The sequence below is a fragment of the Paramisgurnus dabryanus genome, chromosome 18, assembly GCF_030506205.2.
Source record: "Paramisgurnus dabryanus chromosome 18, PD_genome_1.1, whole genome shotgun sequence".
NCBI lineage: Eukaryota > Metazoa > Chordata > Actinopteri > Cypriniformes > Cobitidae > Paramisgurnus > Paramisgurnus dabryanus.
Window position 1 is genome coordinate 8390134 of NC_133354.1, and position 23556 is coordinate 8413689.

General features: G+C 36.3%; 1 protein-coding gene across 2 annotated transcripts; it reads left to right on the forward strand.

The window, feature by feature from the left end:
* The first annotated feature begins 1574 nt into the window (after positions 1-1574).
* On the forward strand, positions 1575-22982 carry ell2 (elongation factor for RNA polymerase II 2). Of its 2 annotated transcripts, none has more exons than XM_065244044.2 (12): positions 1575-1752; positions 6698-6745; positions 8975-9096; positions 9175-9338; positions 12811-13070; positions 16129-16253; positions 16790-16856; positions 17282-17921; positions 18668-18731; positions 18924-19095; positions 20551-20595; positions 20710-22982. In XM_065244044.2, the coding sequence occupies exons 1-12, from the start codon at positions 1624-1626 to the stop codon at positions 20824-20826; spliced, it is 1953 nt and encodes a 650-aa protein (XP_065100116.1). In that variant the 5' UTR covers positions 1575-1623; the 3' UTR covers positions 20827-22982. The 2 variants fall into 2 exon arrangements, with proteins under 2 accessions (XP_065100116.1, XP_073668615.1); XM_073812514.1 differs by lacking the exon at positions 1575-1752 and adding an exon at positions 6211-6240.
* Positions 22983-23556: the final 574 nt, after the last annotated feature.

The following is a 23556-nucleotide window of genomic DNA, read 5'->3' on the forward strand; positions in this document are numbered from 1 at the left end:
GTTTTAATAAAAAATATGTGATAAGGTCCAGCTGCTGTTTATAACTCATTTGTTTTATCACTATTGTCCACCATTGGGACAGTACCCTTTAAAAAAGGTCCTTATATGTATTATTTAGCTATGTGTACTAATATGTAATAATATGCACTCGTTGGTACCAAAATGTACCTCTAAGGTACTCTTTAGGTGCAAAGGAGTACTATTTGAAAGGGTATCGTACCAGTGACAGTTCGGGACCATTTTTGACCATTTTTTCTGACGGTAGATTTGCCAAATAATGTAAATTTAATGTTGACTGATATGAATTGTTCAATGGCTGACACAATATATATCTAGAAAGCACATATTATTCACACACATTGTTTAAAAGATGTATACATACAAAAGAATTGAATATTAAATATTGAATATTTAATATTAATAGTATGAGAAAAGATTCGCAATAAATATGAGCATCGTCATTGTGGATTTTACTAAGGCAAAGTGAAGATTAAAAGATTAATCGCGGTTTATCGCATACAAAATAAACGTTTGTTTTCGCATAATATATTTGTGTGTTTATTGTGTGTAATTATGTATAAATGTAAGAAAATTTTTGTTTATGTACATTTTTTAAAATGAATATATATATATATATATATATATATATATATATATATATATATATATATATATATATATATATATATATAAACTTTTATTTTGTATGCGATTAATCAGGATTAATCTTTATTTAAATTGATTTACCACAAAGTCAGCACATCTTTCACCACGTAGACTGTGGGTCGCACAGTGGGATAAGATGGGTCACGCAAAGTTGCTTTGGTGTTGTGGTGAATGACAAAAAAAAAACAATTATCACTAATTAATAATGACAAGCAAAGAAAGATCATGACTAATTAATAATGACTAGTGCTGGGAAAGATTAATCGCGATTAATCGCATACAAAATAAAAGTATTTTTTTGCATAAAATATGAGTGTGTGCTGTGTGTAATTATTATGTATATATAAATACACACACATTCATGTATGTTTTTAAGAAACATTTACATGTGTATATATATTTATTTATTTATGTTTTTATATTTTCTATATTATATTTTAACAATAAAAATGTATATATAAATAAAAATGTTCTGAAATGTATAGGTGTATGTGTGTGCGTGTTTAAATATACTTAATAATTACACACAGTACACACACATATATTAGACAAAAATGCACATTTATTTTGTATGCGATTAATCGCGATTAATCTTTTCCCAGCACTAACTTAAACTATAATAAATTATAAAATAACTCTAATTTCCTCTACAAGAGACTAAAAAGTGTGTATCTTGTGGCAAATAAAGATTGTTTGTCTGGCTTTATGGTTTCATAAAGAAACTTTAACCTCCACAGAGACTCTTAACATCATGTGAAAATGAAAACACACAGGAAGACTTGGGAAAAGTTTAAATCTCGGTAACACACCGAGAGAAAACATTCAGCTAGTGTACAAACTTTCTTGAGCCTACTATAGAGTGTACAGAAGAGGTCCCTCCTCCTCGTGTGCGCGCATTAGAGTGAGAGTGTGCACGTATGTCAGAGGGACTATGGTGGAGGGCTGCAGCTGAGGACGATGGCAACGCTCTGTGAGGATGGGACATATGGACTCGATTGTGGCCGAAAGAGCGACAGGGTTTCAGTTTTACACGTTAAACTGACTGAATCAGCCTTTAAAGCGCTTGAAAACTACCAAAACTGTAAGGTGAGTGCTAGGAAACTTTTATATATTTTATATCGAGAGAGAAAGAGAGAGACCTTGCTGGCCCAAAACTGCACCAGACATGTCAAATAGGTTTGTTTTATTTCAACAATGTAACATCTGTTAAAACAAAACGCATGTTTATTCTTGGTTGATGTCTTTACACTCCCAACACATGTGATATGAAGTTATTTTTAAATAGGATATACAAAAAATACTTTTTAGAGTGAGTATAGTGCCAACGCATCATTTGTAGTGCTATAAACTCCCTGCTGCTATTTCAAGTCTCAGAAACACATTTGTCATGTTTTAAGACATGTATGAAATCTGAGTGAATTATACGGCACGTGCGAAGTGAATAAAAGCGAACGTGCCGTGATGTTTGTACGCTTGAATTGTTTTATTCTCGAAAAGTTAGCTGCGTGCTAACACTGAGGGGAAACTTTATAAACGATTAGCATCGTCTCATTTGACTGTCACTTCAGGCTTTTTATGTTTTTAGATACTTTATTGATGTGTTTCAATAGATTTTCAGTATAAAATACGAAACTAACGTTGGTTGTAAAGAATATTAAAGTTTTTTTGGCTAGCTTGATAGCATAGCTGTTACAACCTGGCAGTCATCCAACAGCGATTAAATTAACAAAAATGACATTTTGTGAAATATTTGTCTTATTTGTTCGTATATTTCTGGTTGTTTAGTCAAAAAAGTTGTTTTGATTTGTAATAATACCACACAAAGGCTGCATTTGTTTGTAAAGCTGCCTGCTGAGTTAGCTAGTTAGCCTCAAACCCTCACACACCTGAAGAGTTAGTTTTTTTTTTTAAATAAATAAATGTAAGTATTTGTTTATATATAAATCGGTCATTAATGATATAATGATTCGGGTGCCAATCATTCGTATTTCCTTTTAAAGGCAAAGCAAACGAATTTAGTTCAGCTCCGAAGGGAGTATTTCTGTTTTTGCTATGTGGCATGGTGGAGAAACCCCAGACTTTTTTGGTGAAATGTAAACTTTAGTGTTCGAGTCATCTTCTTTCACTACGTAACTTTGACAAACTTTCACATCTAGTCAACTGGTACCGACCACAAGTGATGAAATGTGGGTAATTCAACTGAGTTAGTGTGTAGTACTATAAGTTAACAAAAGTGTCATACAGTCATGCATAAATCCCTAGTATGGTATAAAAATAAATAAATTAGACTTCTGGGGATTTCTATCAGTTCAAAATGCTGACATTGAAAGAATTGCCATCGGCTTACTAGGAGAAATCAGGCAGCTTCAATGAAGAGCTGCATTGTCTGGATTTTTTTAAAGCTCTACACACTGTGCTCAAAGTGCTTACGAGGCAGTGTTTGACTTAAAGGTACAGCTGGCCCGTTGTAAAAAAATATATATGCACCGGCTTCGTGGTGAGATTTCATAAATCTTGACAAGGAAATAAGGTCCAAGATTTGTTTCGGGGATGGTGGATGGTTAGATTTACCCAGCCAAGTTTAATCGGAGTCACCTATAAAGTAATCTATGGGATGTTTACACGACAACATTTTTATCCGAAACTGGGACAGTTTTTACATAAAAACAGCGTTTGGGGGTCCTAAAAATGTAAACTTCTGGAGATTGGTTTCGAAGTGCACGTTTTTGAAAACGATGCCTTGTGTAAACTACGAAAACGCAAATCTGTGATAACGGTGACGTCATGCGCATGTGTTAATTCAGTTTATAGATGGTTTTAGCAGTAACGGCGTAAACAAGCAGCTTTTGTGGAAAACGCGTAACTTTCGGTAAACTTGGCTAAGAATAAATAACAACAAAGTTTTTTAAAAGTAGTTTATTTATATAACAAGCTAAATAAACAACACGTAGATTAGCTAGGAAACCAAAACATTTGGTTTAATTTAGCAAATAGTTAGACCAGAAGTAAATTTCTGACTAGACGCATAATTGCATCACCGCACGTGTGTCCGATGAAACTAAAGGCATGCGTGAGTAAAGACGGTTTCAGCAGTAACAACATAAACAAGCGGTTTTTGTAAAACACACGTAACTTCCGGTAAACTCGCTAAGTATCAATAACAACAAAGTCCAAGAAGTTTATTTATATAATAAGCAAAATAAACAACACGTAGATCACCTAGGAAACCAAAACATTTGTTCAAGAGTTTAGTTTAGCAACTAGCACGTGCGTCCGATGAAACGTTCTATAACCAAAATAACAACAGTAGCCTAAAGGACTGTGGTTTTGTTTGCTAAACATACCAAGTTTATTTAATCTTCTTAAAGTTTAAAAATTTTGCTGTAAGGTCACTTTAGGTGAAAACCAACCTCATCGTCCGTCTAAACCAAGTGTGCCGCACAAGCCCGGAAAAGTGAAGCCAAAACGTCTCTATCGCCCCCCAGTGACTGGTCCCAGTATAGGTCATAAACCCCGCCTCCCCATGTTATTTAATGGGACTAGAGACCAACAAAAAAATTTAATTGCACTTCAATTATCTTTTTTTCTGAAGCTGGTTTACTGTAGTTTTATCACGCTGATGTAAATTCAAATGTTTGTTTTTAAAATACGTTTGTGTTTAGTTAGTTATTTAATGATTTAAAAACGGTGGTGTCACGTCATGATTGACAGCTGTGATATCGTGTGATATGCGCATTCTGCGAGAGTGAGGGCGGGTCCCGGGAAGTCCCGAAATCGCTACTGCGCAGACTCAAGACCCAAGATGTCAGCGCCGTATCCGGACACTGGTGGCTTCACTTTTCACCAATGGAAGAGATCGAACAGGCGTCGTCCATCTTTTTTTTCAGTCTATGGTCTAAACAAAACTGCTCCGTGCTTTTTCCATTTTGATTGTTTGTATTTATCGCAGTGTAAAAAATGCTTATGTGTGCAGGCATTTTTTTTTTTTTTTTAAGTAACATCACCATCTACTGGCCTGGCATGTACAATGCAGCGCTGTTGCGTTCACGGATCAGCAGTGTGCAATTTAATCCAACTCGTGATAACGAGTCATCCAAAAATATTTTTTATGAAATTTGGGTTGTGGTCGGTTGGGTTGTTTGCCCATTAACTATTTTAAACGATTACTACTTTTAAAAATGCGGGTCGGGTAAAATATTTTTATTTTTTTGTGGTCCTTCGGTCAGGTGCGGGTTGTTTATTGATTGACCCGCGCATCACTGGCGTGAATGCAAATCTTTTTTTGAACCCACTGTCCTGTGTGCCTAAAATTTTTAAACCACGCAAAGGAAAAACGTTTCTCCTCTGTTTACTGCATTTTCGGTGTGTAAACGTACCCTTCAAAGAGTTAAACTAAACCTGGTTTAAGACTAAAATTAGTTTGGTAAGCCATCAGGTTCCTGACTGATTCAGACTGGCACTGTTTGTCTTTGTTGATTTAGGACTTGCTGTTTGGTTGACACTCAATGTTACAACACACAACTGGGGTGAGGGGATCAGCACAACAAGTCTGTGGCTCTGAGTTTTCAAACAATGTTTTCCAGCCATACGTTGTGGTCCCAGGACAGAATACTAAAATAGCTACAACCCCAAATGGGTTGGATTGCTGTTTGCGTAACATTTATACATAATGGTTTAAAACTGATCATATCCCACATGGCATGTTGTTTTCAAAAGCCATCAGGGATTACTTCTTCATCCATAAAGATTTTATACCTTTATCAGTTAATTGTTTTAATAGACAGTGCCAACTGTAGTTGACATCGATTTGTTCTTTACTTTAGACTACACAAAAAATATAAATGGGACAGGAAGCTCGCTTGATATTTATATTTGTGACTTATATGTAGTATTCATAGTGTCTGCTTGCGTTGTCTTGGTCTAGATCTGGTTGTCATTCCCAGCTGAGCTTGTGGTTAATCATTATTCATCTCTTGGCTCCGGGACGAGACGGGCAGCGTTAGAGACGTGAAGACAGGGAATGCATGAACCTCATGGATGATTCTGAAGTCGTGTCTTATCTCTGCGTGACCAGAATTCAGGACTCTAAATGTTGATAGTAGCTGTTTAATTGCAAAAGGGTGTCTGTTTGATAGTTTATTTTTTACTGTTTGCTCTGCCCGTTCACTAAGAAAGCTGCTTATCTAATTTGTGTGTACTGTACTTTTGAAGTCTACTTCAAGTTTTTTGGTCCGCTTGTGTACTTATTGGCAGTTTAGACTTCACAATAATCAGAACATTGGATCTTGGTTCTTCGTGCTTCTGTGTAATGTGATCTTGTCTCTGTGCAAGTGTTTTTGGGGGTGGGGGTCTCGTGAAACTTATCTGGTTAAACAAGCCAGTGCAGAAGGAAAAGGCTTTGGGCAGTTTTTTAATATATCTGAAGGTGTGTGTGGTTGCAGAAGGGCTTGGCTTGGTGTGTGTGTGTGTGTGTGTGTGTGTGTGTGTACATACATCTGTTTCTGTTAAGCTGTTTTGAAACAGAAGTCGGTACTTAAGTCAGAGTCCTTATTGAAGGAAATGTGTGAAGTTAAGGTACAGTATGTTTTACTTGCATGGCTGTGTTTGAAATGTGTAATTATTTTGTGTAAAATGTCTTAACATTTGGCAGTCTGTTGTGTTGAATTAAAAACGGGGCAGAAACTTTATTTGTTGCATGAGAAATGGTCAAGGTGAGCGCAATGCATTATGGGATATTATATTGCTTGCAGTGTGGTCTGATTTTGGATGGCTCATTTTTACATGTTGTTTGTCACTTTGCTTTTCTTTGCACATAGAAAATGTACATATTTCTGTATAGTCTGTACTTTAGTGTAGTATAGCTAGTATGGTTGTCCAAACATTGCCTGTTTTGAACCATTTCTGTGTCATAGAGGTGATGCAGTAACTCACTGTTTTGTCTTGTTTCTTTATTTAAATGTTGATTTTGTGACTTAAGCATGTATATTATGAAATACACTTGTTTACGTTGTTATATTCTTATTTTTTTCAGAATGCGCCATCGTCAAAGGCAACAATACATTTCCAAGGTCTTCAAGGGGTGAGTATTTGTCAAAGCAACCATTTTAAATTTGTTAGTATTTCTGGCCGAAGTATTGGGTTATTCATCAAAGTCATCTTTCTTTGTAATTCGTCTTAATAGGGAACCTTTAGTCTGTTGTGGTTTTATTGGGCAGCTTCTCACTTTTCCTCTGTGCCTATTTGACTTCTGACCCTGTACACCATGCCATAGTTTAGTTTAGATGGTGTGTGTCTATAAATACTGGGCCAGCGAGTTGGGGTCCGGCTCTGTCTGTTTAGCAGTCATGAAGGCACTCTTAAAAAAAGCCCTGTGTCTAGGGCTAGGACGATTAATCATGCAAATGTGGGTTTTCTCAACGAATTAATTTTAATGAATTATGATGAAATGCCGTGGGTGCTCTTGTGCAAAAACTTACCATTACGCACTAGGGATGTCCCGATACCACTTTTTCATTTCTGATCCAATTCCGATACCAGAATTATGAATATCAGCTGATACCTACTTGATACTACTGTAATTGGTATCATTTAGTATAATTTCAAATGGTTTACAAGTTACAGGAAACATTAGTAATTGTGAATTTTATGTAATTATGATTAATATGAAGCTATTGGGTGCATTAAAAGACTTTGAATATAGTGCATGAAACATTAATGGTGCTTTTATAATACTTTGTCCTTTTTAATAGCTTTTCAGTAACAACCACGGCTAACACACAGTATCGGAATTGAATTGGTCATGTTGTCGTTTTTGATCCGATCCAGCCAAAAAGCCCGGATCGGCCCAATACCGATCCAGAATATCGGATCAGGACATCCCTATTACGCACGCTATTCTATATAGCATAGTGTCTATAAGCATATTTATATCACTGTTCTTCAAAATGTTTAGAGTATTTTCTTGATAATAATTAATATTTTGAATGATTGTGTTTGACAAGTGTTGCTTTTTAAATGCATGTTATTAACAACCTTTTTTATAGGGGCGGTTTCCCGGACAGGGTTTAGGTTAATCCAGGACTAGGCCTTATATATATATATTTATATATATATATATATATATATATATATATATATATATATATATATATATATATATATATATATATATATATATATATATATATATATATATATATATATATTTATATATATATATTTATATATATATATTTATATATATATATTAGGTCATTTTAGAACTACAGGTGTGCATCTTAAGACAAAAGTATGTCAACGAAATATATTAAAATTAAACAGCACAAGGTGTTTTTAAATTAAAGCAGCTCAAACATGCATTTTAGTCTGGGACTAGGATAAGTCCTGTCCAGGAAACCGCTGTATAGTGATTTTAGATTGATATGGACTTGCTACTGATTAAAACACCCTAGTTCACGCACAAGCTGTGCATGAAACACAGAATCGGAGCCTTGCGATTCAGAATTGATATCAGATAGATATTTTTAATAGGAAACGCAATGCATCGTCACAGACCTACTTGTGTCTGTGTTTTACAGTTACCACATTATTGCAAAGTGGTAGTGACTCTGTTCCAAAATTTAATAAGCTGCCGATATGCTACATGAGCAACATCCCAGCTGTGTTGAAACCTACAGGAATAGAAACTCTCATAAGTGTCAGAAAGATGCTCATGCAAATTGTTAGTTTCTTTAAAAAAATGTGTTTAGTAAGCTAACAGTACAGTGCTCCAGTCCCAAAAAAAACACATTGCAAGACATTAAAATGTATTGGGTATGTTTTAATACTTTACATAATTGAATAAAGTGTGTACACAATATTGGATTAAGAGTTTAGTGAACTTATTGCAGTGCATTCTGGGATAACGAAATCATAAAGCATACACTTATAATGGAATGATGCAAAAACGGTATGATACACTGAACTTCTAGGTAGGCAGCTCACTATTGTTTAAACTGAGCCATTAATGGATGAATAATTGTATTCGATAATCAAACGTGACCTGTTTGAGAAAACCCAACTCAAGTAATTTTTGTGATTTACTATTTTCTGCATAAAAGCATCCTATATAATGTAAAGTACATCCTTGGAAAATATAGCTTTAATGTTTTTAATATTGAGTGAGTACAAACATTGAAATCATAGTGATAATTTTGTTTGAAATCTAACTTTGATTCTCACAATACTTTATCCTGGATTTCACAGACAAGGTCATAAAAACAAGATTTTGTCACAATTTAATTGATTTTTCTAATCTCTGCCCCCTTAGCGCATTAAAATCCCAAAGTCAAATATTTCGGATGGATCTCAAGCCTTCAACTTTTACCTGTCCAACTTTGGCAAAGACAATCCTCAAGGAAGCTTTGAGTGTATCCACCAGTACATGTCCAGGTAAGGAAAGTAGTGGTCCTTAACGATAACTAATTTTATTTTTGATCCTTATTGTAAACCACTCCCTGTGCTTGTTAGTCCTGGGGTCCCCCACCTGTCCTCCCTGGGAACGATTCAGGATAAAATCACAGTATGTGCCACCAACGACTCCTACCAGGTGACCAAAGAGCGTATGGCCCAAGCAGATGAGGATACACGCAAGAATAGCACCAAATTTATCAAACCTGGAGGACCGATTAGAGGTGTGTGTTTTAATTTACTTACTAACCCGGAGTAAAATTTTAACGGGTAACAATTTCTTTGAAAGTGCATAAAGGATTGTTATGGAGTCATCAAAGCATTTTAGCATTTCAATTTTTTTACTCAATTTCCAGTTAGCATTTCAACTGAAGCCTTTGTGATGCAAATAACTAGTTGCAACTGCAACACCTGATGATTATTTGCACAGGATGAGGTTGTGTTTTCGGTTTCTGTTTTCATTTCCATTTCAGATGTGTACATTGCGAAACATTGCATGTTTTACTCTTTAAGACTGATAAAGACTAGCTGTCCTCAGCTGTGCCCTGGAGCCCCTACTACACTTTCGATGACCCTGTTTAACACACCTGATACTCTTTAACATATTGGTATAGTCTGCAAAACCTGAATTTGATGTTTGTAGTGCTTTGCCATGCTAATCCTTTATTAGCATGTGGGCTTGCTTACCTGTGATAGTCGACTTGAGTTCCATGCACTTGTAACATGTTTAACCAGTTGTCAGTTTACATGAAGTAAAATATAAATATGCACCGGAGAAAAAGCAAGTAAGAGTTCCTATTAAGACATTAGCACCCCCGTGTCTCAAAAATTTTACCCAAGTGTCCCACATAGATCATTCACTGTAATATGTAAAAGAAACAAGACCAGACTTCAGATCATATTCAACTGTTGTCACCTGCACAAACATCTGCACAGGTTATGAAATAAAGGCATCTGGTGTGCATTGTAAAAACTTTGGGGAGGGGTGTAGACGAGTCACCTCAAGACCCTTTTTGTCTCATCTTTAAAAGGTATTACAGTTTAAGAAAAGAAAGCAAAGCCTTGGAGGGTTTTTTTATTGGGTTTATAACTAAAGCTCAAATCCAGCTCATTATTTTTCCTTCATGCTAGACAAAACCTATCCCTCAGCACCTGTTCAGCTGTTTCTCCCTTTGGGGAGCCCCTGTTCTCCTGACCACAGCTGGCGTCCACCGCAGAACCAGAAAAGTCAGTTTCACCTCCTCCGCCGGCACTAAGCCGTTGGGGGATTGGTTGGGCATTTGCATTTTGCACAGCCAAAGGAAATGGTAGATAGGTTTTAAAAGTAAGGCAGTTTGCAGTAGCAGCTGGAGTTCAGGAAGCTAAATGGCTTTCTTTTGTGTGTGTGTGTTTAACTAGAGAGATACAATAGAGAATTTGAGAAGGGATGGGCAGGATGGATAAGTGGTCTATCGCTAAAGATTGATTATCTAGATTTTTTTTTAATAATTTGATAAATGGATTTAAAGAGACTGCGTGGTAAAAAAGCATGGTAAAACCCACTTTGAAAAGTTGAAAACCATTTACATTTATGCATTTGGCAGACGCTTTTATCCAAATGTATTACATTGCGTTCCCTGAGTTTAAACCCACAACGTTTTGCACCGCTAATGCAACGCTCTACTGGTTTCAGCAGTCACAACATAAACGAGCGTCTTTCGTGGAACACGCGTAACTTCCGGTAAACTCCGCTAAGAATAAATATCAACAAAGTCCTTTTGAAATAGTTTATTTATATAACAAGCAAAATAAACAACAGGTAGATTACCTAGGAAACCAAAACATTTGATATTTTCGACGATGTATTTGTTCAAGAGTTCAGTTTAGCAACTAGTCAGACCATTAAAGAAACAGAAACCGGAAGTTAAGTTCCAACCAGACGCGTAATTGCGTCACCGCAGGTGCATCCAATGAAACGGTCTATACAGCAGCATATAGAGGGAGTATATTATAGCACCTCTTTTCTAACAAAATAATTCAAGCCTTCAGCAATACATTTTAAAATCTATGTATACATGCAGACCATGCCATGAGGGTTGCATTAACTCTTTCCCCGCCGCCATTGACGAGATATCTCGTCAATTAAGAGAAAACGCTTCCCCGCCAATGACGAGATTTTCCGTCTTTCTGCAATACCGCTATTATCCACCAGGTGGCGCCCTTCCGCAACTTTTTAAAACCGGAAGTATTGCCCTATGGCAAGCTGCTGCATGTCCGTGTCTGTTTTAAAGATCGCTCTGAATGGGATCTCTATGAAAAGTCCGTCATAAAAATTGAATTATCTCTGCTTTTTGCTCAAAATATGGTGTTTTTGCAAAAACCTACCCATATTCAAAAGCTGATTGCAAAAGAACCACTAAAGGTAGGATGAAACGGCTTTTTTTGTTTGAAAGCAGAGGGTCTGTTCTTTCATTTGGTATATTGTTTGTTTATATATTTAAAGAAGAACATTTTCTGGAAGACATTACACTTTGGTGAAAATCATGAAAAACGCTGGCGCTAGCTGGCAACTTTTTTAAAAAACGCTGGCGGTGAAAGAGTTAAAGAGCACCTATTGTACGATTCATGATTTTACATTTCCTTTGGTGTGTAAGTGTGTATTAGTAGTCTCCAACATAAATCTCTTTTCTTGGACTACAACAAACACACGGATTGTAGACAATGGTTTACTTCCTGGTATTTATCATGTAGTAAAGACCGACATTTTCCTAATTCCTCCCACTTCGGACTCAGCCTGTAAGTTAACTCCTGTTAGCATTGCATTGTGAGCGAATCTTTTAAATATGGTAAGGAGTGTCACATTTCCGGCTGATGTCAGAGGTATTCAGGCCAATCACAACGTATAGGTTAGCTAACCAATCAGGGACACAGGGCTGTTTAGGTCGATGAGCATTGTACAAAATCAGGAAGACGTATATATCTGTATGTGGAAAATTATGTTTTTTGAAACCATGCAAACACATTGTATTACACTAAATAATAAAAACAACGTTGTTTTTTAGCAATGAAATAAGTTCTCTTTAAGGTGCTTGTGTCGAGCTAAAAGTGATTCAACTTTGAAAATGTGTTTCAGTTCCGTTCTGTTGTGGTCAGTCTTATCACAACATCACAAAATCACAACAACAGTTACATGCTCAGTGCAAACCTTATCAAGGGTTCAAAACCCCCTACACGACTAATCATTAAAACAAACCAACAGCAATTCCAAGTCAACAGTTCCCTAGTGCAGTGCTTCCCAATCCTGGTCCTCAAGGACCCCCTTCCAAAAGTTTTAGATGTTTCCTTATTTGAAACAGCTGATTCAACTTATCAGCCTCCTTCCAAAATGGTAAACATGTCTCCCTAACAAGCTGATGAGTTAAAACAGGTCTGTTAAATAAAACTTTGGGAGGGGGTCCTCGAGGACCTGAATTGGGAAGCACTGCCCTAGCCCCTAGTGTATAAAGTGGTACTGTATGTACACATTGGTACCTTTATCTAGCTTGTCTTCCTTGTGTGGTTTTAGACTGAGTTGTATGTGTGATGGCCAAAGCTTATTATATAGTAATGTAAGAGTTACACACAATCAGCTGCATTAATACTGAATTAACACAACATTTTACATTTAATTGATTATATATACTTAGTGTGTAATCTATATATTTGTCATTTGCACAGACAAAAAAGTCCAGCCTCGAAAGCCGGCCCCCTCAGCACACGACCCCGTTCCAGAAAGGAAACACACCACTCCGCTCAACCCAGCCAATACCATCCGCAAGTGCCTTACCAACAACCCCGTCTCCCAGCGGCCATACCGGGACCGTGTCATTCACCTTTTGGCTCTGCGCTCCTACAAGAAACTGGAGGTCCTGGGCAGACTGCAGCGAGATGGCGTAAGCCAGAAAGACAGAAACTCTCTCGGTACTACACTACATCAGGTAAGGGCGACAATGCATAGTACACTGATGAGTAAGAAAGTGAGGGAGTAACCAAACCATCAGAAGCCCCAATGACTTCCATAGAAGGATAAAAAATACAATGGAAGTTGATCGGTTTGGTTACAAACATTCCTCAAAATATCTTTGTGTTCATCACAACAAAGACATTTATACAGGTTTGTAACAACATGAGAGTGTGTAAACGATGAAAGAGTCTGGGTGATTCTCACGAAATCCAAATATAGAAGGTGTCCAGCATCAGAATTTTTAAGGCAATTTTTTTGCACATATAAAATTAAGGTCTGAACTTACTATAACCATTATTTTTAGAGGATTTAAAAAATATTTCCTATAGAATTATTCACATTTTTTAGATTATCATTATCAAAAATTATCATTACCGCAAGATGGTATTACATTAAATATATGCATGTACAGACTCGTGTTTGGGTAATGAGAAATAAAAAGTTGTCTAGGTACTATGACAAACAAAATTTCAACTTTTATCTGGAGAGAGAAAAAATAACAACTGCTTACCTGGTAGCCATCTTGAGTGTCACGGTCAAATATGTTCCTTCCAAAAAAATTTTTTTGAGGGCTTAAACAATGATTGAAAATTGTTGCGGAGGATGAGAAAATTGGTGTTGGCCACATTTATATTCTCTACCTTTACCAATAATCACCAAATAGTTTCTTTATTATAAATGTTTAAAGTATAACATGCACTGAAGCTTTTTATAGCTTTTATAGATTTTTTTATTATAAATATTTCCATGTCAAAGAACCCAAATCCTGTGATGGACACATTGCGGTAAAGAAAATTTTCCCCTTAAATGTGGAAAAAACAACAAAATTGATTGGTATGATGTCATTTGACATCATGTGCAAAATGGTACATGAAGAGATGTTTGTAAATGTATGCTTCTTTTTTGATAGCATTTACTTTTTTTATCAAAATGTTTCATGACGCATCATAAGTCGAATTTCGCGAGAATCACCCATCTTCTTTTTTTTTTGTAAAATACCAAGTATAAACAGGGGCTTTCTATGCATGTTTTCCCAATGCAACTTCAATACTGTCATACTGACACATTCAAATACTTAAAGCATAGATAAGATCATAGCACAGGTGACATTTACCCATAAGCCACACAACCACAGTGTCACGTAATGCGAGTCACCATTGAACAACCCAGACACAAAGACCTGCATTCACCTCGGCTGAATGTAGAGCACGAGGCAAATTAAGGAACCATAAATTAAGCCTATTAGAGCAATTACGCACATAAACACTCACATGCTGCAGGGAGTCTAATTCCCTTCATAGAGTTGCTTTCAGGTCTTGCTGTATTCAGTTCTGTTTAAAATTATTTTTATCATTTCTCAGGAAGAAGTAACCAATATTCCCCCTCTCTTAAATACTGCTTTTACTCATTTTTAATGCTTTTCTGTGAAGTCTGGAAATAATTTTTTTAAGCTTTGTAAGGGGAAATTGTGAAACACGTGTTTGTCCTTATTTGGAAATAAAGGAAGGACACTAAATCTGAAACTGTCCCCTCACCGAATTGTAACGAAAGAAGCAACACTATATCCCTGTGCCTAACTGTTGGTTTGAATTTCTATTTATAGTGTCTGTGTATCGGTCACACTTGAGTGTACCTACTTAAGGATGCAATATCCTTCCTCCTGATAAATGTGTAAGAGTCATTTATTGGAAATTGAAATGCAAAACAATGCTTCTGTATCTGCAGGCAACCAAGAAAGTCCCACCGCAAAAAAAATCCTACTGCTGAGCCTATATTGTGGAATGCTCAAATGAAGCAATGGGTCTTATTTACTAAATGTGTATGCACAAATGTTGAAAATTATAAGAAAATCATGATTCGATTAAAAACTTTGGTACCAACATTTCTTATTTCACACTTTGCAGTTAATTATTTAGGATCTGTTAAAGGGACATTTTCCAGCTCCCCTAGAGTTAAACATTTGATTTTTACCTTTTTGGAACCAATTCAGCTGATCTCCGGGTCTGGTGCTAGCACTTTTAGCATAGCCTAGCATAATCCATTGAATCTGGTTAGACCATTAGCATTGCGCAAAAAAGAGTTTTGATATTTTTCCTATTTAAAACTTGACTCTTCTGTAGTTACATAGTGTACTAAGACCGACAGAAAATTAAAAGTTGTGATTTTCTAGGCAGATATGGTTAGGACTATACTCTCATTCTGGCGTAATAATTAAGGACTTTGCTGTTGTAACATGGATGCAATAGGCGCAATAATATTATGCAGCGGCCGAAAATAGTCCCCTTTGTTTTAGTTCACAATGTAACTACAGAAGAGTAAAGTTTTAAATGGGAAAAATATCCAAACTCTTTGGTTATTTTTTAGCGCGATGCTAGTGGTCTAATCAGATTTAATGGATTATGCTAAGCTATGCTAATAGTAGCGCCAGACCCGGAGATCAGCTGAATGGATTCCAAAACTGTAAAAATCTAATGTTTAACTCTAGGAAGCTGGAAAATGAGTATATTTTCAAAAAAAAGTGGAGAGAAAACGCTTCCCCGCCAATGACGAGATTTTCCGTCTTTCCGCAATACCGCTATTATCCACCAGGTGGCGCCCTTCCGCAACTTTTTAAACCCGGAAGTATTGCCCTATGGGAAGCGGATGCATGTCCGTGTCTGTTTTAAAGATCGCTCTGAATGGGATCTCTATGAAAAGTCTGTCACAAAAATGGAATTATCTCTGCTTTTTGCTCAAAATGTGGTGTTTTTGCAAAAACCTACCCATATTCAAAAGCTGATTGCAAAAGAACCACTAAAGGTAGGATGAAACGTTTTTTTTTTTTTTTTTGAAAGCAGAGGGTCTGTTCTTTCATTTGGTATATTGTATGTTTATATATTTAAAGAAGAACATTTTCTGGAAGGCATTAAACTTTGGTGAAAATCATAAAAAACGCTGGCGCTGGCTGGCAACTTTTTTTTTAAAACGCTGGCGGTGAAAGAGTTAATAGTTTAAGAGCGAGATTTTACATGCTCTATTTTTCATTCTTGTAGGTTGCTAATCTGAACCCTAAGGACAACTCGTATTCGCTGAAGGACTTTATATATCGTGAAGTCCAGAAGGACTGGCCAGGATACACAGAAGATGAACGCGTTCAGGTTGACAGGATCCTGGCGCGGTAAGACTTACTAGTCACATAGTTACATTAACAATATCTTTTTAAAGGGAAAGTAAGTAGGGTTTTAAGTGTTTTATTAATCAAAATCAATGTCTTTATTCATAAATTTGTCCACGTTTGTGTCAAATGACCTCTGCCAATAATCTGACTTTTCTTTGTAAGCTTAGAATTTCTTCTCTTTACTTGCATTGAACGGGAAAGTCCAAGGAGGCTTCCATGTCATTCCGCCATATTGATAAACTATAAAAGCAGAGAGGGACAAAAAGCAATAGCCTACCAACGCGTTTCCACAGCGCGTTTTCATTCAAACACGTGAACCAGCTGAAACGGACAAAGGAGATCAGTTATTACATAACAGCTAGCGTAGTTGCAACACGCATTTGGAAAGGCGAGGCGCTAGAGAGCACTGTTCGTTTGAATGCAAAATACAATTTCACCACTAGATGGGGGTAGATCCTACTTACTGTCCCTTTAATTGAACATTAATCATTTGGTAAAGCTTAATGTTCGTGTTGTTCCTTATATGTCTTTAACAGTAAATTGGGCTTGAACTCAGAGGCTGTCTCGTCAAGCAGTCCACCCAAAGAGCCCACCTCCCCAGTGGTAAGAAACTCTTACATATTGTTTATTACTACATTGATATGTACAAAGAGATTTTTATTGCAAATGTCTAAAATCTTTTATTGTTGCATGAATTTGTACTGTACTACTGTTATAGTTAATACCAGATTTTCTTGCTGAAAATGATTAAAGTGTTTTGTATAAAATAACTATTTGGTATTTTTGGATAAATATAAAAGCCTTGTCCATGAGACATCCCTTAATGCTTAAATTTAAAACAAAATGCAAAAAATTGTAAAATAGAAGTTCCTACTAGTTATGATTGGATATGTTATAGTTTAGGATTATTATTTTTCTTGGATAAAAGCCTAAAGTAGTTTTGCCTACTGCTAGCCGCACTAATAAACCTAGCTCCGTATAAACGATAAAACTGATTCATACTATAGTTGATTTTTCCCACTTTCCAGAAGCGCCAGCCTGAGACTGACTTCATCGACCCTCTGATGTCCAAGAAGCAACGCATCTCCCACCTCAGTAACCGCGGACCCTCCGGCTCATCTGGACGACATAACACGGAGAACGAGGACAAAAAACCCACACCCCCAGTTACGGCCACCTGTCCGGGACCCTCTTTCCACCCGACCTCCGGCTCCAGCTCAAACTCTCCTAGCACGCCGGAAGGCCGGGGATCTCAGGACCTGCCCCTGGACCAGAGCTCCATATGCGGGAGCTCCTCGGAGAGCTATGCCCCACGCAGCCACACCCCCAGTCCCCCCAGCCAACCGGTTTCCACAACTTCCAGCTTCTCCACCTGTACGGTCTCGATGACCACCATCAACTCTACCACCAGCAGAAAGCTCTCCTCCACCACGTCTCCCACTGCCAGCCACGGCGACAGCACCACCAAAAAGCCTAAGAAGTCCAAGAAGCACAAAGACAAGGAGAAGAACCGAGAAGGTGGACGAGAGAAGGATAAGGAGCGTAAGAGAGAGAGGGAGCAGCGGAAAGAGGAACACTTTGATGAAGAAGCACAGCCTAAGAAGAAGCACCGCAATGAGGCAGAACCTAAAAACATTCCTGCCAGCATCAGCTGCGAACCCGACGCAGGTTTGTACTTCTGTTTGTCTACATGTGCATTACAGATCAAACTTTTTAGAACAATAGTTTATCTAAAAACATGCATCTGGGGTGGAATGAGGGTGACTTGTTTGAGAAGAGGTGTCTAATTACTTTTTAAAAAGATAAAAGGTTTGTTTTTCATTTGAGGAAAGATAAAACAGCCAAAAGCCCTATAGTCTTCTATTTAAGAGGCATATGAAACAAACCAAACAAATATCTTGACAGCTGCTTATGCAATGTCATTTTGAGGCTTGCATGCAAGGACCACTTGCTTTGAACAATGTCAAAATGTCATCCATTCTAGTTGTATTGCGTAGTGCTTTTTAAAATTCACATGCTCCAAGGCAGCTTTTAAATGAATTGGAAATGTTAAATTACATTTTCTAGATAAATTAAGTCTCTCCAGTTACTTAAACGGATTTTAAAAATGTGGACTCACTCGCTGAGTCAAACAAGATTGTGTATGTTCGACTTAAAGTATTTGTGCTCTTTGATTTATGTGGTTCCAGCAGTGTCTGTCATATTTGATATGATAGCTGAATAGCAGCCAAATATTTCCAAAGCACAATGCAAATAAAATATGCATTGTGCTAGCTTTGCTACAATTGATCATTTTTCGTTTGTTTTTTGACCTAATGGCTTTTGCAAGATTTAAGTTTGATCAAACACTTAATGCATTACGTGTGGTTGCACAAGTTTTCATGTTTGTACATCATTTGTGTGGGTTCTTACAGCTGGCAAAGACAAATCTGTCCACAGCACTGAACTTCCTGTCCCAGCCAAACCTGATTACAAAGTGTAAGTAAACTTTGACCATTAGTTGACGATTTATGGGGACGTTATGCATAAACTTCCAGCATATACTTTAAATTGGGCTGTAGACATGTACTCATTTATTTGACCATATTAGTTGTATCATTTTTGCCATCTTTATGTGGCAGTGAACATCAAAGACATTTTGCCTCATTGTGTATTGGTGTTTTATTACAGTAAGTACACTGCAGTGATATCTATGGATCAGAGGCAGCGCTATAAGGATGACTTCAATGCAGAGTATGATGAATATCGTATCCTTCATGCCAGCGTTGAGAGCATCACCCGGCGATTTACGCAACTGGACGCACAATGCAGGAGACTGGCGCCAGGAACCAAAGAGTATCAGGTATGCAAAAAACTTGAAAGTCTTGAAACGGACTACTTTGACGTTATTAACATTTGCTTTATGTAAACATTGCCGCCTTAGACAGCCTATAGAATTGCACTGCATATGGGTCAATGACTTGACGGTAATTATTTTGTGTTCGTATGGTTCATTTAATGTTAAATGGTTAAAATCTCAAAATAAATTTGCAGATTACTTGCATACATTCTCTTTTTTTGAGGACCAAGAATAAAATTTCTGCTTTTATTTAATTTTTAAAGAATATTTGGGGGATAATTGCAAAAATGTCAATGTTGTGTAACCGGTCTGTGTCAATTGGTGTAACTATTTTTTTAATGAAAATATAAATATATTCATAAAAAAATGTGGAATTAAAATATAATTATCTAGTTTAGTGTAATATGATTTTTTTTTTACATTTTGTCAGAGATTATCTGCTGTTTTCAGCATGTCAGGACAAAAATTACAAAAACGCATAAAATGTACATTTAGTAATAACTTATTAAATGTGATATTTAAAATGATTTATTTTTTTGATGATTACGTTTACATGCCATCAAGGTAGATAAAATATTTATTACTTCTCATTCTTTGGCGCAATTGGAGGTTACACAATTTGACATTTTCAGGTCCATTCAGTCTTAACTTTCATAAAAATTGTGCAAATGTAATAAAATCAACACTAAACACCATATCCATCAAATGTGAGATAATAATATTGGCCAAATGCTCTTGGCACATATACATTCATTAAATATTTTCGCCTCAAATCTACTTAATCCTGGAATCCATTAATCCGATTTTTCACAAGTTAACTAAGTATATACGACCCTCTATATTTATGTTTTTGTTTTATTTTGCCGATAGGCTGAAAAGCACGTTGAGATGAAGTGAGCTAAATTTAAATATTTTACATACAATAATATTTAACTACTTTATCTTGGCATTGTAAGCATGTGATTTAAAAAAAAAATCAAAGTACTTTTTAAAATTCACATTGCTCCAAAGCAGCATGTCATGCATCTTTATTTTAGCTCAAAGTATGTCGAGTTTCGCACCCCCCTGTAAACTCTGGCACCCCCAAGCGCGGCCCAGACCCCAGTTTGGGAACCACTGCTCTAAGTGAATATGTACGCCAGATTTCAATTGTTGAGTTTACTAAATTACAATTTACCTTTACTTTTAGAAAATTAGCATGCGAATTGTGCAGCAATTTTTTTTAAATACCATTAAATGTCTAAAGTGACATGTGAAAATAAGGCATTTCAATTACTGACTAATAATGTACTATATAAATATATAAATTAAAATAATAATAATTATTTATTATTATTTTATTATTTATATTCATTTATTTAAGTATCATTTTCGGCAAAGAATTTTCATTTTGATGCATCATTATTTTAACGATATTTTATTATGTGAGACATAATAAATACCCCCTTTTTTTTACAGGAGGTACATGAACAAGTGCTGCAAGAATACAAAAATATTAAACAAGTAAGTGTTAATATGTGTTTGAATGGAGTTGGGTCTCTCACGCTGCAACATTTTATGTTTTTATTGGCTGATAAAGATCTTTATTTACATATACTGTTTATGTTTGTCTTACAGCACAGCCCAAAGTACTATGAAGAAAAACAACGCTGCGAGTACCTGCACAACAAACTGGCCCACATCAAACGACTTATCGCCGACTTCGACCAGCGGAAGGCGCAGTCCTGGTTGTAGGGCATGGGACCAAGCAACCTGCTCAGCCTATCAGAGTCTCACAGGACCATCGTTGAGGGAGTGTGGGAATCGAACAACTTCCTATTTATTATTTTGCAGATTCCCTAATCGCCTGCTCCCATACCTTTTACATTTTTCTTCATCTTTTCCTTCTCGTCAACCCTTTATTTCAAGCGCTAGTTCATTTGAACACCACCCTTTGTTTTAAAGAAAAGAGTCACTCCTCTGGCTAGTGATGTCATGTGTTGGGGAGTAGCACTTAATTCTTTTTTATTTTTGAAGGACAGTTAAACATTTTCAAAGGCAAACATATCAATAGTTATGCAATGCAAAACCGAATGCCTTACAATGCATATTTCTTGAAGCCTTTAGCATGGGGTGACTGAGCCAGTATCTGTGAAAAAGTGGCCATACAGTAGAAGGGCCTTGAAACTTCCTTTCTAATGGGGCTGTTTTATTTTTGAACAGCATCAGTATTTACACCCGCAGTGCAAGTGATGCCTTGTTAATGATACAGACACATATCAACATGGAATCAGTGAGACTTTCCAGCACCCTGGGCCGTGGGGAGAAATGAGTATGACCTCATCGCAGGTCCAGCGCACATTTGTGGAAGGTGTGAGTGATGTTTGTGTGTTGTATGTATGAGTGAATGAAATGAGGAAAGTAGTGGTGAGGAAATAATTGTGTTTTTGTCTAAGCAAGAATTATGGGTCAGAAGCTTCGAGAAGAGGGAGGTTAGGGGGGTAGGGTTGAACATAGAAGTCTATAAAAGAGGAAAAAAAAACAGAAAATAAAAATCCCAAAAAAAGCTGCTATATTTCTTTGAACAGCCAGAGCCTTTGGGATCAAGCTGGCTGATGTTACATGTTCTTAAATTTGGGTCTGCTCCGTTTAATATAATGATCGAACCATCTGAGACAAAGGTGCTACTGATTTATGAGGAAATGCATCAGGCGGAAGCAGACCCGTATATTCATTTCAGATGTTTTTCATTAATTATTACAAGTCTCAGAGCAGAGTTATTTATATAATATGAATAGCAAAATATATATGTATTATTTTTTGGTTCTGGATTTAAAGGAATTGCTGGAATTTTCTTTTGAGTATTGGAAAAGATCAAAGCTAGTCTTTATTTCACGGTATCGTTAGTCAAGAGTTGCTTAAAGACTAAGGGGAAACATTGTTTACAAACCTGTGAAGCAGGATGTTTTGCCAAAAAAGAGAAAACTAACTTGGTGTAAAATAAAACATGTTTCTTTGAGAGTGACGCTTGGGTATCTGTAATGAAAATTTGTATTTCAAAATGGCTGAACGCTTATTTACAGTGTCCCTCATATTTTCTTTGATCCTTGTTTTGGTGATTCTGCTTTGAAAATAAGATCACACATCACAAATTCTCACTGGATCAACAAGTCTCTGTGGTGGTTTCTGATTGGTTAGTTAAGGGTTGCTTAATCTTATTTGCACAACAGAGCATCTAAAAACCAGCTTTTGGATGTTTATTTGGGGATCTCGTTGTTAAAGGCTGGGAATGCTTTCTTTGTTTCCAGTTTTGTTAATTTATACCTGAGTGAGCCATTCTCATAATAACCATGACAAATCATTTTCAGTATTTTGGTTTGCAGATGGGCTCTTATTTCCTATCTCTCAAACTCCTCAAATGTTTTTTGTGTAGGTTTCTGTCGAAGAGTTCAGTTTAGTCCACAACATTATGGGTCAAACGAATAATAACCAAACACATGTCATGTTTATTTACAAGAGAACTATAACAGCACTTTACTACGGACGCTTTTCCTTTATTTCCTTAGCATTCATCAACAGCCTCCATGTTGAACCCTAGTTTTGGAATGACACTAATGTGTTTTCTGGAAGGGAGATACAAAACGCATCATTTTAACTTGGGTCGAGAAAGTATTTGGTGGTGTGTGTGTGACCAACGTCTGTTTTCTTTCCCTTTTGAAGAGACTTTATAGGCCTCTGACACCACTAAAAGAGATGTAGATGTTTGGATAATAAGCCAAGATTCTCAACACTGTCATCTCTTGTCTTAAAGGTGGGATGGGGATGTTTAAAACTGTAACAGAATTTTTGACCCATTCACCTGAAAATGTATTAAATCAGTTCAATAAAATGTGAACTTGAAAACTTTAAAAGCTTGTTTTTTCGCTATAAATCATTACAAAATTGTCAGTTGAACAAGAAGAACAGTAAGTTATGTATGTGACCTAACGTTGCATGTTTTATACAGCAAGTGTGCTATAAACTTATTTTGATAATACCCTATGCTCATTTTGCATAATATATACATCATACTATAATATAGTATTGACATGCCCAAAATTTAAACAATGTTTAAATTAATATCCTTAAAGGTCAAGTTTTTCTTGATCCCATTTTTCAAACTTTAGTGTGTAATGTTGCTGTTAGAGCATAAATAATACCTGAAAAATGATAAAGCTCAAAGTTCACTACCAGGCGATATATTTTCTTTAACAGAATTCGCTTTTTAAAGCCTACAGCAAACGGCCGGTGTTGTGTCGAACTCAGTTCCCCCTATGTTTCCCTTTAGTGTAGTGTTTTTATAGCGTTTTCATCACGTTACATTTAGAAAGATTAAAGATTTGAATTGGTTATACTAAAAGGCAATAATATCATGTATTTTATAATACAATTTAATAAATATTTCATACATTTGACAGTTTTCTATTAGGGAATTTCTTTTAAAAT

Excerpts from the sequence above, each read along its gene's own strand:
- ell2 (XM_065244044.2), top strand. The coding sequence starts at position 1,624 with ATGGCAACGCTCTGTGAGGATGGGACATATGGACTCGATTGTGGCCGA. Across the intron at positions 17,922-18,667 it reads CAGCTGCGAACCCGACGCAG|CTGGCAAAGACAAATCTGTC; the intron begins GTTTGTACTTCT and ends GGGTTCTTACAG. Across the intron at positions 18,732-18,923 it reads GCCAAACCTGATTACAAAGT|TAAGTACACTGCAGTGATAT; the intron begins GTAAGTAAACTT and ends GTTTTATTACAG.